The sequence below is a fragment of the Rhinatrema bivittatum genome, chromosome 4, assembly GCF_901001135.1.
Source record: "Rhinatrema bivittatum chromosome 4, aRhiBiv1.1, whole genome shotgun sequence".
In the NCBI taxonomy this organism is placed as follows: Eukaryota; Metazoa; Chordata; class Amphibia; order Gymnophiona; family Rhinatrematidae; genus Rhinatrema; species Rhinatrema bivittatum.
In genome coordinates, this window is record NC_042618.1 from 383426322 (window position 1) to 383440328 (window position 14007).

At 40.5% G+C, this 14007-nt stretch overlaps 1 protein-coding gene across 20 annotated transcripts in view; it reads left to right on the forward strand.

Moving 5' to 3' along the window:
- The window catches only part of SLMAP (sarcolemma associated protein), a 362537-nt gene that overhangs the window by 329071 nt on the left and 19459 nt on the right, over positions 1 to 14007 (forward strand). For all 20 annotated transcript variants that reach the window (XM_029600936.1, XM_029600935.1, XM_029600939.1 and 17 more), the window contains 2 exons: positions 10364 to 10535; positions 12795 to 12929. In XM_029600936.1, the coding sequence (XP_029456796.1) occupies positions 10364 to 10535; positions 12795 to 12929 (307 nt within the window). The remainder of the gene's footprint in view (positions 1 to 10363; positions 10536 to 12794; positions 12930 to 14007) is intronic.

Below are 14007 nucleotides of genomic sequence, written 5' to 3' on the forward strand. Positions count from 1 at the left end.
AAAGATTTATTCTCCCTCCCTCAGTGGAGCATCCCCTCAGCTCCTGAGGTGAAAGGTTTATTCACCCTCCCTCAGTGGACTTAAGGACAGATGGGGTTGGCAGCTCCTGAGGTGAAAGTCTGAGCAGCTTCTCTTGGTAGAGCTCCACCGGAGCCAGGAGGCTACCGGCTTTTATTTTTTCCTTGGCATTTGGTGCCCTCTTCTCCCCACCCCCAGAAGGAAGCAGGAGACCTTATTCTTTGGTTTCAGAGGAAGGAAAAGTCTCTATTGCCTTGGTGGCAATAAAGTTTTAAAAAAATGTTTAAAAAAGAGCCCAGAAGAGCAGCAGAGAATGCACTCAGGAGCAGGAAGGATTCCAGGGAGCCTGTAGCAGCGCTCTGTTTTTTTCGATGGTCGGTTGAGTTGATTTGAGCTGCTCATCAGTCCCTACGTGGCGGTGAGCATTTGGTGCAGCAGGGATAGCATTGCAACTGCAGCAGAGCACAGGAAATGGATCCCACTTTGGTAATGCTGGTGAGCTCTGAATTCAGCTCACAAGAGTATGGGCCTATGATCTCTGCTACCCCTTGTTTGGAATCAGGCAGGATGACTATTTTGGGGCTGGGTGAGGAAGGGGGGTCTGTGGCTGCAAATCAAATTTTAACCACAGGTTCAACTGGGAAAGGCAGCACTGCAACTGCATCATCTTGGGACCTTGGGAGATGGAAGGAATCCTCTCTTAGCTGAAAATAGGGAGTCATGTGATGCAGTGGTTGTGATCGAACATGCTGCCTGGAGGTCTGGGTGCCATCCCCTATATATCTCCATCAGCTTCACAAGTGACTCCAAACACCTTACTTTAAGGTGAATCTACTGCCTATGTCCATCAAGAGGTATATGCAGCGCTCCCCGATTTCTATGCCTGTGAAATTAAAAAAGGAGAGAGAAACCAGCAACAGAAACCGCCAGGCCCTCTTGATATCACAATGAGTATACCAATCTCTGAGATTATTGTGGCGGGAACAGAAGCCGTCTCTAGGAAATTTGATGTGATTTTGGAGCAGTCAAGTGAGCTAAAAAAATTTGCTTACTGACCTTTGGTTTAGGCTGGATATGCTGGAAGGTTGTGGAAGATGATGTGCTAGCGGCAACGAAGAAAGTTCATATCATGGCCTCTACGCTAACTGCATTAGAAGATAAAGTGGACAACTTAGAGAATAGATTGAGACGCAACAGTCTGCACTTTGTAGGCTTCCCGGAGTCCATTGAGGAGCAGGGGCTGGAGTCAATGCTGGCTAAACTGCTGCCAGAGACTTTTGATTTACTGGACACTGCCATACCTAATTTGATTGAAAGAGCTCACCAGATTGGGATCAAAAAGATTACTGAGCAGCACCCTAGAGTGGTGATTGCGCGTTTTTTAAATTTTACTCAGAAAAACCAAATCTGGCAATTACATCGAAAGACCTCGGTTTATTATGAAAATAGAGCAATACAAATATTTCAAGATTATTCAATGTTTCATCCAAAAGAAGAGAGTTTGTGCCTCTCTGCTCAGTGCTGGGGTCCAAGAAGATCCAGTTTGCATTACATTTCCCAGCAAAGATGAGATCTGGCATGAGGGAGTCTCTCAATTGTTTGAAAAGGTAGAAGACAAAAAATTTTGTGGACACATTGGAATCCTGATGGACAAATTTGCTGTGAGGTTTTGCATTGGTATGGCAGCCGGTTTCATGGCTAGTTGATTTTTGATCAGTCAGGTCAAATGTTTCACTATACTGGGCATCCAATATTCGGAATTTAGTTTATTGGAATGTCTAATTTTCTACTTTATTTGTTTTGTTTCTAGCAGATTGGTCTTTTGGAACTTTAGCAATTGCGGATGGCACCCGCTCCTGACATCAGAGAGAGCATAAATCAAGGATGAGATCTTTGGAGATTTCTTTGGGGAGTTAAGTGGTTAGTTTGGGAATACTTGGTAAGAGGGGATTATACGGGGGGAGTGGTGAAGGGGGGAGTTAAATCAGGCTGATGTACTTTACCAATGTTTTACCCCATTAGCTTCTTTGATTGGTAGTTGTACTCTTATATTATTTTTCTTTGTTCCCAATATTCAAAATGCTTCTCAGTTTGTGGCTCTGAAGATGGTATTTGGGCACATATATATGGTGGTAAAAAGTTTGTTTTGGCTGTATAAAATGAGTAATCCTATAAACTATATCTCCTGGAATGTTGCAAGAATGGGGCTCACCAATCAAAAGGGAAAAGGTATTGTCACAATTAAACAGATTGAAAGGTAATGTGGTAATGTTAAAGGAAACACACATGACAGTGAACATCAAAAATTGAGGAAGAAAGGGTACAATCAAATATTTTATTCATCGGGTTCCTTTTTATTGGAGAATTCTTTTATTGGAGAATTCTTATGGTGATGAAGAGAGATGCTTTATTATAGTAAAAGGGAAACTTTCATAAGTCGGTATTAATAGCTTCGGTATACTTGCCCAGTTGTTACTCCCATCCTTTCTTTACCACATTGATTACCCAAATTTTAGAGTTGGGCTCCATCCCATTGATGATGGGTGGGGACTTTAATTATGTGCGAGATGTTCTGTTTGATAAATGTTCTACAGCAAAAATTCCCAAGTTATCCCATGGCAAGGGTATACCTTTTTTTTTTTTGTGACAACCTAAATTTCTTGGATATTTGGAGAATCCTCCATCCGGGAGAGAGATTATACACATTATGCCAGGGTACATGCATCTAAATCACCCATAGATTATTTGTTGTTAGCTCCTATTTTCTTTGATCAGGTTATAATGGCCAGCATCAAGGTGCTGGTTATCTCAGACCGCTGCCCAATTTCCTGCAAAATAGGTACCTTTAAAAATCAATGTACATTTGGAAACTGGCAGACGTCAGATTGGCTTCATAAAGATCCTCAATTCAAAACATTCATAGTTGATAAATGGCAGCAATAAGCTTCTAATAATGCTCAACCTGTGAATGACCTTGTTCTCTTTTGGGAAATGGCTAAAGCTATTCTTAGGAGAGAAATGAGTTCATAGCTGCCAAGAAGAAACAAAGAAATAGGGATATTTTAGATGTGGAAAAAGTTATCTTATTATAAAACCCAAATGAATCAGACTAAAGGTGAGGAATAGAGTCTTAGATTCAAGCTCACCAACAGATTTTGAATGACCATTTTCATCAAAGGGCAATGGGTGCAGTTTTTCCATATAAACATAAATTATTTAGGTATGGCAATAAATCTGGGAGACTGCAAATTTGACAAAAATGCAATCGTCTTCAAAATTTATTGGGGGTATAAAATATGAGAAGAATTATTGGGTTACCAATACTGAGGAGATTGAGGCAGTATTTTGTCATTTTTACAAGAATTGTACACTAAGGAGTTTCCAGGCATCCACCACCCTCTCCGTGAAGAAATACTTCCAGAACCAATGTCAGGAAGTATTTCTTCACGGAGAGGGTGGTGGATGCCTGGAATGCCCTTCCGGAGGAAGTGGTGAAGACCAGAAGTGTGAAAGACTTCAAAGGGGCGTGGGATAAAAACTGTGGATCCATAAAGTCTAGAGGACGTGAATGAATGTGGAAAAAAGGATTTGCATTCACAAAAAAAGCGGGGAGTAGCTTGCTTGTTATGGCAGTTACTACCCCAAACCAAATAAGCCTGATACTTCACCTTCAATGCATATCCGGCATAACTCTCTGCTTCAGCGGCAGGGGAGAAAGGCTGATACTTCTCGCATATCCAGCATAGCTGTCTGCTTCAACGGCAGGGGAGAAAGTCTGATACTTCACGCATATCCAGCATAGCTGGGGTGGTGATTTCTTTATCAGGCTCTGTCCTGGAATTAGTTACATACTGTTGGATCCTTTTGAAGGATTTGGAACAGTTGCAACCTCCTTAGGCACTTATCTATAGCTTGATACGAGTATAGACCATGTCCAGTAAAACTAGAGAATTCAGAGGTTGGGTCATCATATACTTGTGCTGCTATCCATCAAGCATCTAATGGTATAGTCTTATCTTCAGCTTCTTGGTTTAACAGCAGTGGCGAGCATGTGCATGAGATCTTTTTCCGAAAGCATATGGAATCCCTAGTCTCAGATTAATTTCATGAGCCTCAGGAACCGAACTCAGACAGGATATTTTTGCGATGATGGCTAGATGGCAGTAGCCTAGCTCAGGGAGTGGATCTGGCTGCCTCTGTGGCTTGGGTGGGGTTCACACCCATCAATAAGGCTGACCCCCGATTCAAGAAAAGCAAGCTCATGTTTGTGTTCCCACCTGGTGGCGATTTTGATAGATGCCCATTAACGTGGAGGAGTCCATTATTGGGGTTTGCTGGTTCTGGGTCAGGGTAAGAAATTCTCTATCAGTTGGCAGGAGTGGGAGCAATTTGCTGTTCTTCCAGACTTTGCAACTCTGTTTCTGGGTCAGTCATTCAAAATATGTCTCTGACACCTTTGTGGTGGAATATGTCAATTTCCAGTAGAGTCTTAGGGTCCTCAGGGGATCCTTTGGGATAGTGTACATCTTTCTTGAGAATTAGAATTATAAAGGTCTGTAGGTGTCATGCATAGCAGGTATAGACAGTCCTCAAAATGTTTGTCTTAGCTACAATATGGTAGACCCAGGAAAATAGTCTGTCTCAAGTAGCCTTCGATCAAGTGGTGGCCTGATGGGAACTTTTGAGGATAGATCTTTTGGCGTCTATCAAGGATACTAACGTATTTAAAAAAAAAAAAAAAAAAAAGTGTGTTGTTGTAAAGGAGGCAGTCTCTCATCTGGTAATGATACTCAGGTCCAGACCTGCCCATTGAGTCAGTCCGGTGCATCTTTTTCAAGTCCCATGATAGGAATAGGACCTGAGGCCATCTGGGTCTGGCATTTTAGTAGCTCCACATTGGCCATGGTGTCATAGGTATGTGGATCTCATATGTTTGATGCACGGAGGATCCTTGAGGCTTCTCTACCACAGAGTTACTGATGCAGAGTTCAGTTCTACCTAAAGATCCAATTTGAATTTGTCTTGCGGTTTAGGTCCTTAAAAGGATGGCCTCTGGCTGTGATGACTATTTTTCAAGTATTAGAAAGTTTGGCCACTTCATTGGCTCATGTATGGCTTGGAGACATTTTTGGAGAAATGTCAGGAAGCCTTTTATTTCTGGCTAAGCTTCAGTGCCAATGCTTCTGGATCTTTTCAGGAAGATCCTGCTATGCTTTTCTCCCTTGATACCTAGGAACTGCAGGTTGCAGCTCTGGTGCGCTACAGAAGACATTTCTTAAGATGTCCTTTGTACCTTCATCCAGATGTTTCTATTTTTTCAGGAACTTCTGGCACTATAAGCATCAGTTTTTGATGCCTGTTCCATCTTGGCACCTGAAACTGAGTTTGTGTCTGGCGTTTTTTGCACATGCTTCTTGCACAGAAACTTTTCCTATAGCTCATGAAGGACATAGCCAAGATGTGTGTTTGCTTCATTTCTGCTAAAGGTAATCATTGTCATCTATTTGATTCAGGTGATTGGTTGCCTTCATTTAGCTAACATGCAGTCTTGGCTGAGTTTTGGCTACTCAGATCTTGGATGTGGATGAAGTATCTCCAGTTCTCCATAACCTTAGAAAATCAGATTAAATTCTTATACTGTAGTGGCCTGTGGGAAGGCACAAGCTACTTCTTGGGCAGGGTTTTGGTTGGTACCTCCTTTAGGGTTTGCAAGGCAGCAACTTGGTCTTCTTTCATTCCTTTTCGAAGCATTCAGAGAGGTCTCTCTTGCCTCCAAGGTATGGAGTGCAGTTCTTTGACAGTGTTCCGCCCTATTCAAGAGTAGCTTGGGTATATCCTATTCGTCTAGACTGTTCTGACTGAATGAAGAGCAAAGTGAAATTAGTTCTTACCTGATAATTTCCTTTCCTTAAGTCCAGTCAGACCAGTCCAGGATATGCTGCCAATCTTGCATATCACTTCAATCTTACAGGCCAGTACAGAAAGATACATGGGAGAGCGGGCGCTCCGTGTTGAGTGCCTGCTCTCCCAACGCACAGCCACCTCTCCTGGGCGCGCGATTCAGTATTTAAATGAGGTGGTGTGCTAATAAGGAGGTGCTAGGGACAATAGTGCGTCCGTAGCGCCTCATTAGCGGTAGAGGTGGCTGTCAGCAGGTCCAACAGCCGACGCTCTGTTTTACCAGCATCGGTTTCCGAACCTGCTGACAGCCACAGGTTAGGAAGATGGATGCCGGTAAAATTAAGCGTCCATTTTGTTAACCACTGACCGGCAGGCAGATTTGTTTTTTTTAAGTTTTGGTTCCTCCGACTTAATATCGCTAGGATATTAAGTCGGAGGGTTTATACAAAAGAGTATTTTCTGCTTTTATGTACACTTTTCCGGGTTGCTAAGAAATTAATGTCTGCCCTTGTCTTTCAGTATCCCGGGACTAACTAATAGCCTCATCAACATGCATTTGCTTGTTAATTTGTAGTGGTATTAAAGAACTGTGATTTTCTGTTTCTATGCAAGTGAGTGCTTTCACATTTGTGTATGGTACTTTTTATTTCTCGAACTTCCTTGGTCTCTCTGGAAGAGCTTTGGTGAGGGGAAAAAAAAACAGATATGTGCTGCTGTTGAAGACAACTTCAATACCAGTCAATCATTTAGTTTATTACAGATGATAATGGCAGTCTGAGATCTGCATGGATGCATATAAAAGGTGACATCATCAAACCTGTCAGTCTCTGCCTTCATCTGGTCTGGTCTGATTGGACTCAAGGAAATTATCTGGTAAGAACTAGTTTCACCATACATGCCTACTACCTCTGAGTGAATATGACTGGCATTATGGATTTTGCTATTTCCCCACCTGCAGAAAATGCAGCAGCTTCTGCTGAATCAGATCCACAAGACGCTTAGATTTTGACATGTCAGTAGGAATTGAGAGTAGATTCTTGTATATATAGCTAACACTCACAGTAACTTCAATATTACCCCCTCAGACCAGATTGATGAGTTCCTAACCATGGATAAGCATGTAAATAAATTAATCAAATCTGGCTGTGCCAAACTGCACTTACCACATAGATTGAAACTTTTGCTGACTCACACAGACTTCCGCATGATCCTGTAGACTCTCATCTTCTCAAACTTAGACTCTGTAACTCACTTCTACTTGGAGTACCCAATTGTCTTCTAAAAAAAAAAAAAAAAAATCTACAATTATTACAAAATTCCGCTGCTAGATTCTTAACAGGATTGAGGAAATTCGATCACATCTTACACTCTAATATCTCTTCACTGGCTACCTGTACAATCCCGAATCAACTAAAAAGTCCTAACATTAATACACTCCACCATCCATTCTAACAACTTTGGTTTGGTAGGGGAAGCTGTATAATCATACGAGCTGCAGAGATAATTAAGATCTCAAAACAAAGGATTACCAACTATGTCATCATTACAGAATACTCATCTAACAAAAATAAGCGACTGTCTGTTCTCAATAATAGGCCCAAAACTATGGAACTCTCTACCTGAAGCTCTACGACTGACTCCAGAAACAAAGACATTCAAACGTGACCTAAAAACATGGTTATTTCAAAATGCCTATAACCTAACTTAAAATCATCTGAACTCAGAGCACGTACCCTGAAGGACAGTCATTTAAATTTCAAATTGTATTCTTTTTTACCTCATCAAGTCAGTGTACGTGCCTGTCTATAATATGTATGTTGTGCTGTAAACCATTGTGAACTTTTATTTGGAATGATAGTGTTATTTATGTAGCTATTTTATATGCCATTATACATAGTTAGAGAATAGAAAAAATTAATAAAAAGATGAGTAGTCTTTAGATTATTCTGCAAGTACCAAATGTTTCTGTGCTCATAGCCTGAATTGAGTTAGCCTCCGAAGGAATCTGAAATCGGTATTTTAATAATAATAAAAAAATCCTTAAAGTTTGGTAACTTGTAAACATTGGACTTGACCCTATATAATGTGGTTTATTTTTATAGGAAGCAGGTATGTTCATGGTATTCTAGAATAACCCTGAGTCCTGACTAATATAGCTCCAGCACAGCAGAGGATTAATGAAAGTAGTTCCTGTTTTTGGTGGTATTCCTTCTCTTGGCTGTGTGTCAGAAGGGGTTACACAGTGGCTTTCACTGATGTTATCGTGTTTCCCTCCCCACTTCAAACATGTTACCTCACTGCTGAAGAATGTCCCAAATAGTGAGCTTAAACAATGGGAGCTTGTTCATTTTCCCTCACCCCCTAGGGTTCCTCTTCCTTTTCATTTTGAAATTATGGCTTGCCTAAATTTATTTACTATATGTCTTAACAGAAACTGGAAAGTAAATTTTTGTTTTTCCTATAAATATTTTCTTTGTACCTCATTGCCCACTTGTCATTCAAATGCCTTATTTTGGCATTGGAATGCCTTGTTTTTTATTTCCCTGCAGTGGAAGACAGCGATACTCTACATTGCAATGTATTCATAGTCCTAGTTTAAAGTAATTGTTTTAAATTGTTTAAGATCCATTGGTAGTGAAATATTTTTATTTTAACATGAAAGGTTACATTTTCATAAATTTGGGGAATTTTTGTAATTTGTAGTGTGATTACATTCATAACATAATCTTAAATAGCTTTCTTAAAAAAAAAACCCATAAAAGGAAAACTAGCACTCTTAGAATGTGCCAGAACAACTGTGGAAATTGAGTTTCAGTTTTTTGGGGAACATGCAATCATTGTTTGGTCAATCTGCTGGGCCTGCCAGATAAGCCTTCAATTTGGGTTGTGACTGCTTTTGATTATAAAGAATTAGTAACAAATTTCTAGTTAGTAAATTTTATTTTTAATTATTTAGATTTAGCTCATACCTTTTCATTGGTAATCTGAGGCAAGTTGCATTCAGACACAGTAGGTATTCCCTATCCCTGTAGAGTTTACAATCTGTTTGTACCTGAGGCAATGGGAGAGTAAAATCTCTTGCCCACAATCAGAATGAACATCTGCAAGATTTGAGCTATGGCTTCCCTGGTTCTTACCTTTTATTTTGCACATTGATAAGGTATTAAACTGAAAGCACTGATGATACAGGTCATTTTTATCTCCCTGAAAGACTACCATCTATATTGTGTTCCTTCTATATAAACCAGTTTATCGTGGTTTATTTGAAACTAGCTGAACCCTGCCACGCGTTGCTGTGGCTGAGCCTGGTTAAGTTGAAAAAACAGAACAGAGCAGTAAAGGTTACAGTTAGTGTGGGGGTTTTTTGTTTTTTTTTTACCCCAAATGAACAGCACCAGCAAAGAATAGTTTAAATATGCAAGCACACCTTCCTGGCCCCCCCCCCCCAACCCAGCGAAATAGAGCAACCCACGCTACAGCCCCCCTCTCGGGAGATGTGGAGAATGAGTGGGCCCCCCCCCAAGAGAAAAACACGTGGCGGAAAATAAGAACGGTCCCCCACCGTGCTCCTCCCCGGCTACCTGTGTAAACTGCTAGCCGGTGGCGAGGGTGTGTGCTAGGGTTTGTTCCGCCGGCTGCCATGTGTGCATCAGGATTCCTGACCTAGTAAGGGCAAATGTCCGCTGAGGATATGACGCCGACGGGCTCTTGCCCTTACTATGTCACATGGTGTACCGACGTCATTGTTGTCTTCGTATAGCATAGTAAGGGCAAGGTCCGCCGGCGCCATTTTGGTTGCTGGCATCCGACGGCCCTACTGAATGCGATGTGTCCCAGACCGTTCCTGTGGTACCGGCGGAGAAGCACGGACTTGTTTCAGGTGTAGTGTGTGATCGGAGTGCAGTGCGTGGGTGGGTGGAAGAGGGTACTTTAATTTAAATTCGGAGGGTGTGTGAAATGCGTGGTTTCCCAATGTTAGCAGCCAGGAATTTGTGTTTTGGTGTGTTTTGGGAGGGTGGGTAAAGTAAGTGACATTGGCAGGCGTGTGGGTGGGGGTGTGTGGTGTGATGAGTGTGGATTTCTGTGTGTTATGAGGGAGTGTGAATGAAAGACAATAGCCCTGTGTGGGGGTGTGGTGTGGTGTGTGAGTGTGTGTGTGTGTGTGTGAAAGGTGTAAGAGGTTGCGCTTGCGCTGACGGCCACCAGATGTCGCTGTTTTGTGTAAGCAATTTTTAAACTTGTATTACCTGTCACAGGTGTGACCTATATGTAATGTAAGTGTATAAGATCCTTCCCTATGGGAAGCGAATGTTGTGTGCAAATTTGAACGCATTCGGTTAAGCGGTTGGCGAGATTAGCGACGACGTACAAACTATTTAACATTTTTATTTATATTGATAATTCAATAGCAGACATGCTTCAAGTTCGTGTTTTTGTGTTGTAGCTCACAGAAGCAGAGTCAGGAGCTTGCTAGTGATCTCTGTATCCTAAACACATCTCGGAAAGAGCTTGAAAATCAAGTGGGATCACTGAAGGAGCAAAATCAACGGGATGCAGCCAATCTAAAATGTCAACTTAAAGAGGCTGAGGTTCGTGCAAAGGACATTCAGAAAGAGGTAAAATGAAGCAGACTATTTGAAGTCAGCTTGCTTCCCTATAAGTGCCATTCAGATAATACAGAATCAGCTTTTGGCCAGAACCACCTATCTTGGCCTTGTCATCGACTTCACATCTGACACGTACTTTTTTGGCTGAAATACATGGGTCAATAGAGACCTAAACAAGCATACTACAAATATACAGGAATAATTCTGAGTACATTTAAAACAAATCAGTGGCACAATTAAATCTGACAGCTTGAGCTTGTATGATTATTACTTCTGTAGCAGATAAACTTGCATCTCTCAAAGTATGACAGTAGTATTTTATTTGGGGGGTGTTCACGTAGTAATATCCTCCTGCTTCTTTCAGCTTAAGAGCCAGGGCTGGGATTTGGCCCCATGATCCTTCATTTGCAACTGCCCAGGGATTTTTCCCTATTTTATATCCACAATCCTTCTCTTCCTCAACAGATCTAGTCTGGTCATTGCAGTGATGGTCCTGGGCTAGCTACTGTGCACCAAGGCTCCTTCTGGAACTCTGCGGTCATGGGCCTTAAATCCAGCCACTAGGTGTCACCCTTAAGCAATGACCATGATGCCCGCCCCCGCCTTGGGACTGTGAATGCTGCCTCTACAGCATCCTGCTGACCTGGATGGCGGAAGACCCAGCTCAGGGATTGAACTAGGGATCTACTGCATATTAATGCAGCGCCACTGGGCGTACCCTACAGCAATATGTTCCAAAGCAAGTTCACCCATGAATTACTCATAAGCATTAATTTCTTTGCAGTGCCAGCTTATTCCTAAATGCACCTGCTTTTTTATTCCAAGTAAATGTCTGTATGTCTGTTGTCTTCCTGTGGCAAAAGTCTTATGAAAGTTGGAGTCCTATATGAAATTCTGATTGCCAGCAAAATGCATACTTTGTTCATTCACTTGCTGTAGAAAAATCTAAAAGCCCAAGGTCATCATTGTAAATTTCTAAGCAAGGTCTTCCCAAACCTGTCCTGTGGAGTTTTCAGGATATCCGCAGTGAACATGCATGAAAGAGATTAGCATATACTGGGTTTCCAATGTTATGCAGACTTTGTCCTGCGCATTCATTGTAAATATCTTGAAAATCTGACTGGCTCTGGGATCCTTAGGACAGGTTTGGGAAGCCCTACTCTAAGCATGTCACCAGATATATTTGATGTAATAGTCATGTTGTTCATGGTCAGTGAGTAACAAATTCTTATGTTTTTCAGGGGGAGGTTTCTTTTAATTATGTTGGATTCTAGGGCATTAAAAGTATTGCTATTTAGGGCAGGGAGTTATTGAACCTGTATGTATTTTGTTGGAAAGCACCCAGGTTAGGATGCTATAAAACGTCAAAATAATAGGAGTAATCTTTATCTTGGGAAACAAACTAGTTGCTGAATCTCAAATGTATTTCATCTAATACTTATGTTTAGTAGCGATTTAAAAGTGATAAATAATAGTATTAGTAGTAATGCCTACATCTGTCCTAAAGCCCTCACACCTTATACAGTGCTTCAGTGGAATAACTTGGGAATCAGCCATGTTGAATATGTCTTCCTTTGGCATTTGCTTCACATCATAGGTATAAAGCAATTTATTTACCTCTGTTTTAAGAGTGAAGCATGGGAAAGGATCTCAAAGTTTTTAGCATCACACAAGTCCCCATTGTGCTTTTTAAGGGACAACGCTCTGAGTATGCATCCATTTAATGCTCTTTGCCTGCTTTCTGCTACATTATTTTTGAATTGTGCTTCAGCATAGCGAATTTTCCAATCATGTATTTCAAACTGTTGCCTAAAATTGGATTACATGTTAAAGGTATCTGTAGTATTTCTTTAGAAGAGGAGAAAAATGACATTTTTCCTCTTTAACACATCTGATGCCAGTTGGAAAAAGGTTTAAGTTTGAGAGATTTGACCAAAAGCCTGTACTATAATATCTAAACAAACATTTCCTCTGTGGAATGTTCTGTGTCTGGGCTGTGGTTTGTGAAACCGTAACTTTTTAACTTTTTTTTTTTTTTTTTTTATTATCAGGAGTAGGGCATTTTTTAAATAGGTTTATGAATGTTCATGACTTTTTTTTATAGGCACACTATTACATCTCTGTAGTTTTTATGCTGCTTTTGAGAAATTAAGAAGATATTGCAGGTTTCGGATTGGAATCTCACCCAGAAAATAACCCTTTTGTGGAGAGCTTGCATTAGAATTCAGTTTGTAGAAAAAAAAATGTCCTTTTTCTCTTTGCACTCAGTATGAACATACACAGAATTTACTATCAGAGCTGAAGGTGAAATTTGAAATGACTGAGCAAGAGAAGCAGTCTATCACAGAGGAGCTCAAACAGTATAAAGACAACCTGAAGCTGCTGCAAGAGAAAGGAAACACTGTAAGTCTCCTCATAGGCTGTTTTCAAGGTGGTACTTCCAGATGTGGAAACCTGGAAAGCACTAACATTTGTGTTTGATTCTAATGCAGGCAGGAATTTTAAGTAATACACTGTAGACCCTATATAATGTGGGCAATGGGGTCCAAAAATTTGATCAGCACTAATGTGAGCCCACATTATATTGCGTTTATATGTTTTGCTGTAATAGATGAAAAAGATGTGATGATCTTACACTAAGACAACACACGATAAACCAATTATAACTGTCCTCCTAAACTCAGAATCTAGACAACCAAAATAAGGCAGTATGCTCACCTTCATCAGATGTCAAAGATTGTTTAAAATCTTTATTACTAGATACTTATCAATTTGTCACAATGTAAACAAGAAAATATCAGCCTATCTGCTCCTCACTTCACTATATGCACAACTCCCTACATCACATTCAAAACAACATACACAAACATCCACATAAACATGAAAAAGACAAGGAAAAAAGAAGCAGAAAAAAGGAAAAAAAAATGTAAAAAAGGCTAAGAATCTAACCCCACATCAAGGAATCCCATGGGAGAGTTGTAATCCATTCAGAAAAGGAAAGAGAAGAATTCCCTAATTACTTTGCTCCCAAAACCAATGGCTACGAGTTCTAAACTCAAAAAGGAAGCAAAAACTCTCCTGTTCGGGGAAACAGACACAGTCGGCATCAAAGTCCAGTGGATACTTATCCCAGAGTTCGTTTTGATTCTTTAAAACATATCCACCAACAGGTGTGAATTCTTTTGTAATGTCTTTTGGGGTTTTTTTAGTCTTTATACATATAAATCTGAAACAAGATGTCTAGATTATGATCTTATAGTATACAATTTTTAGGATGCTGGAAATAGATTTAATTGCTAAGGTCAAAACACCTGCACTCTATCATAACTTTAAAAAAAAATCATGAAATATGTATTTTAACATTGCAAAACAAACTTTGACTACGTTATATCAAGCTGTGTTATATTGGGTCTACAGTATATATTTGACATTGTTTTTAAATGCATATTTTTTTTGGGAGGAATTGGACCCACATGGTCCA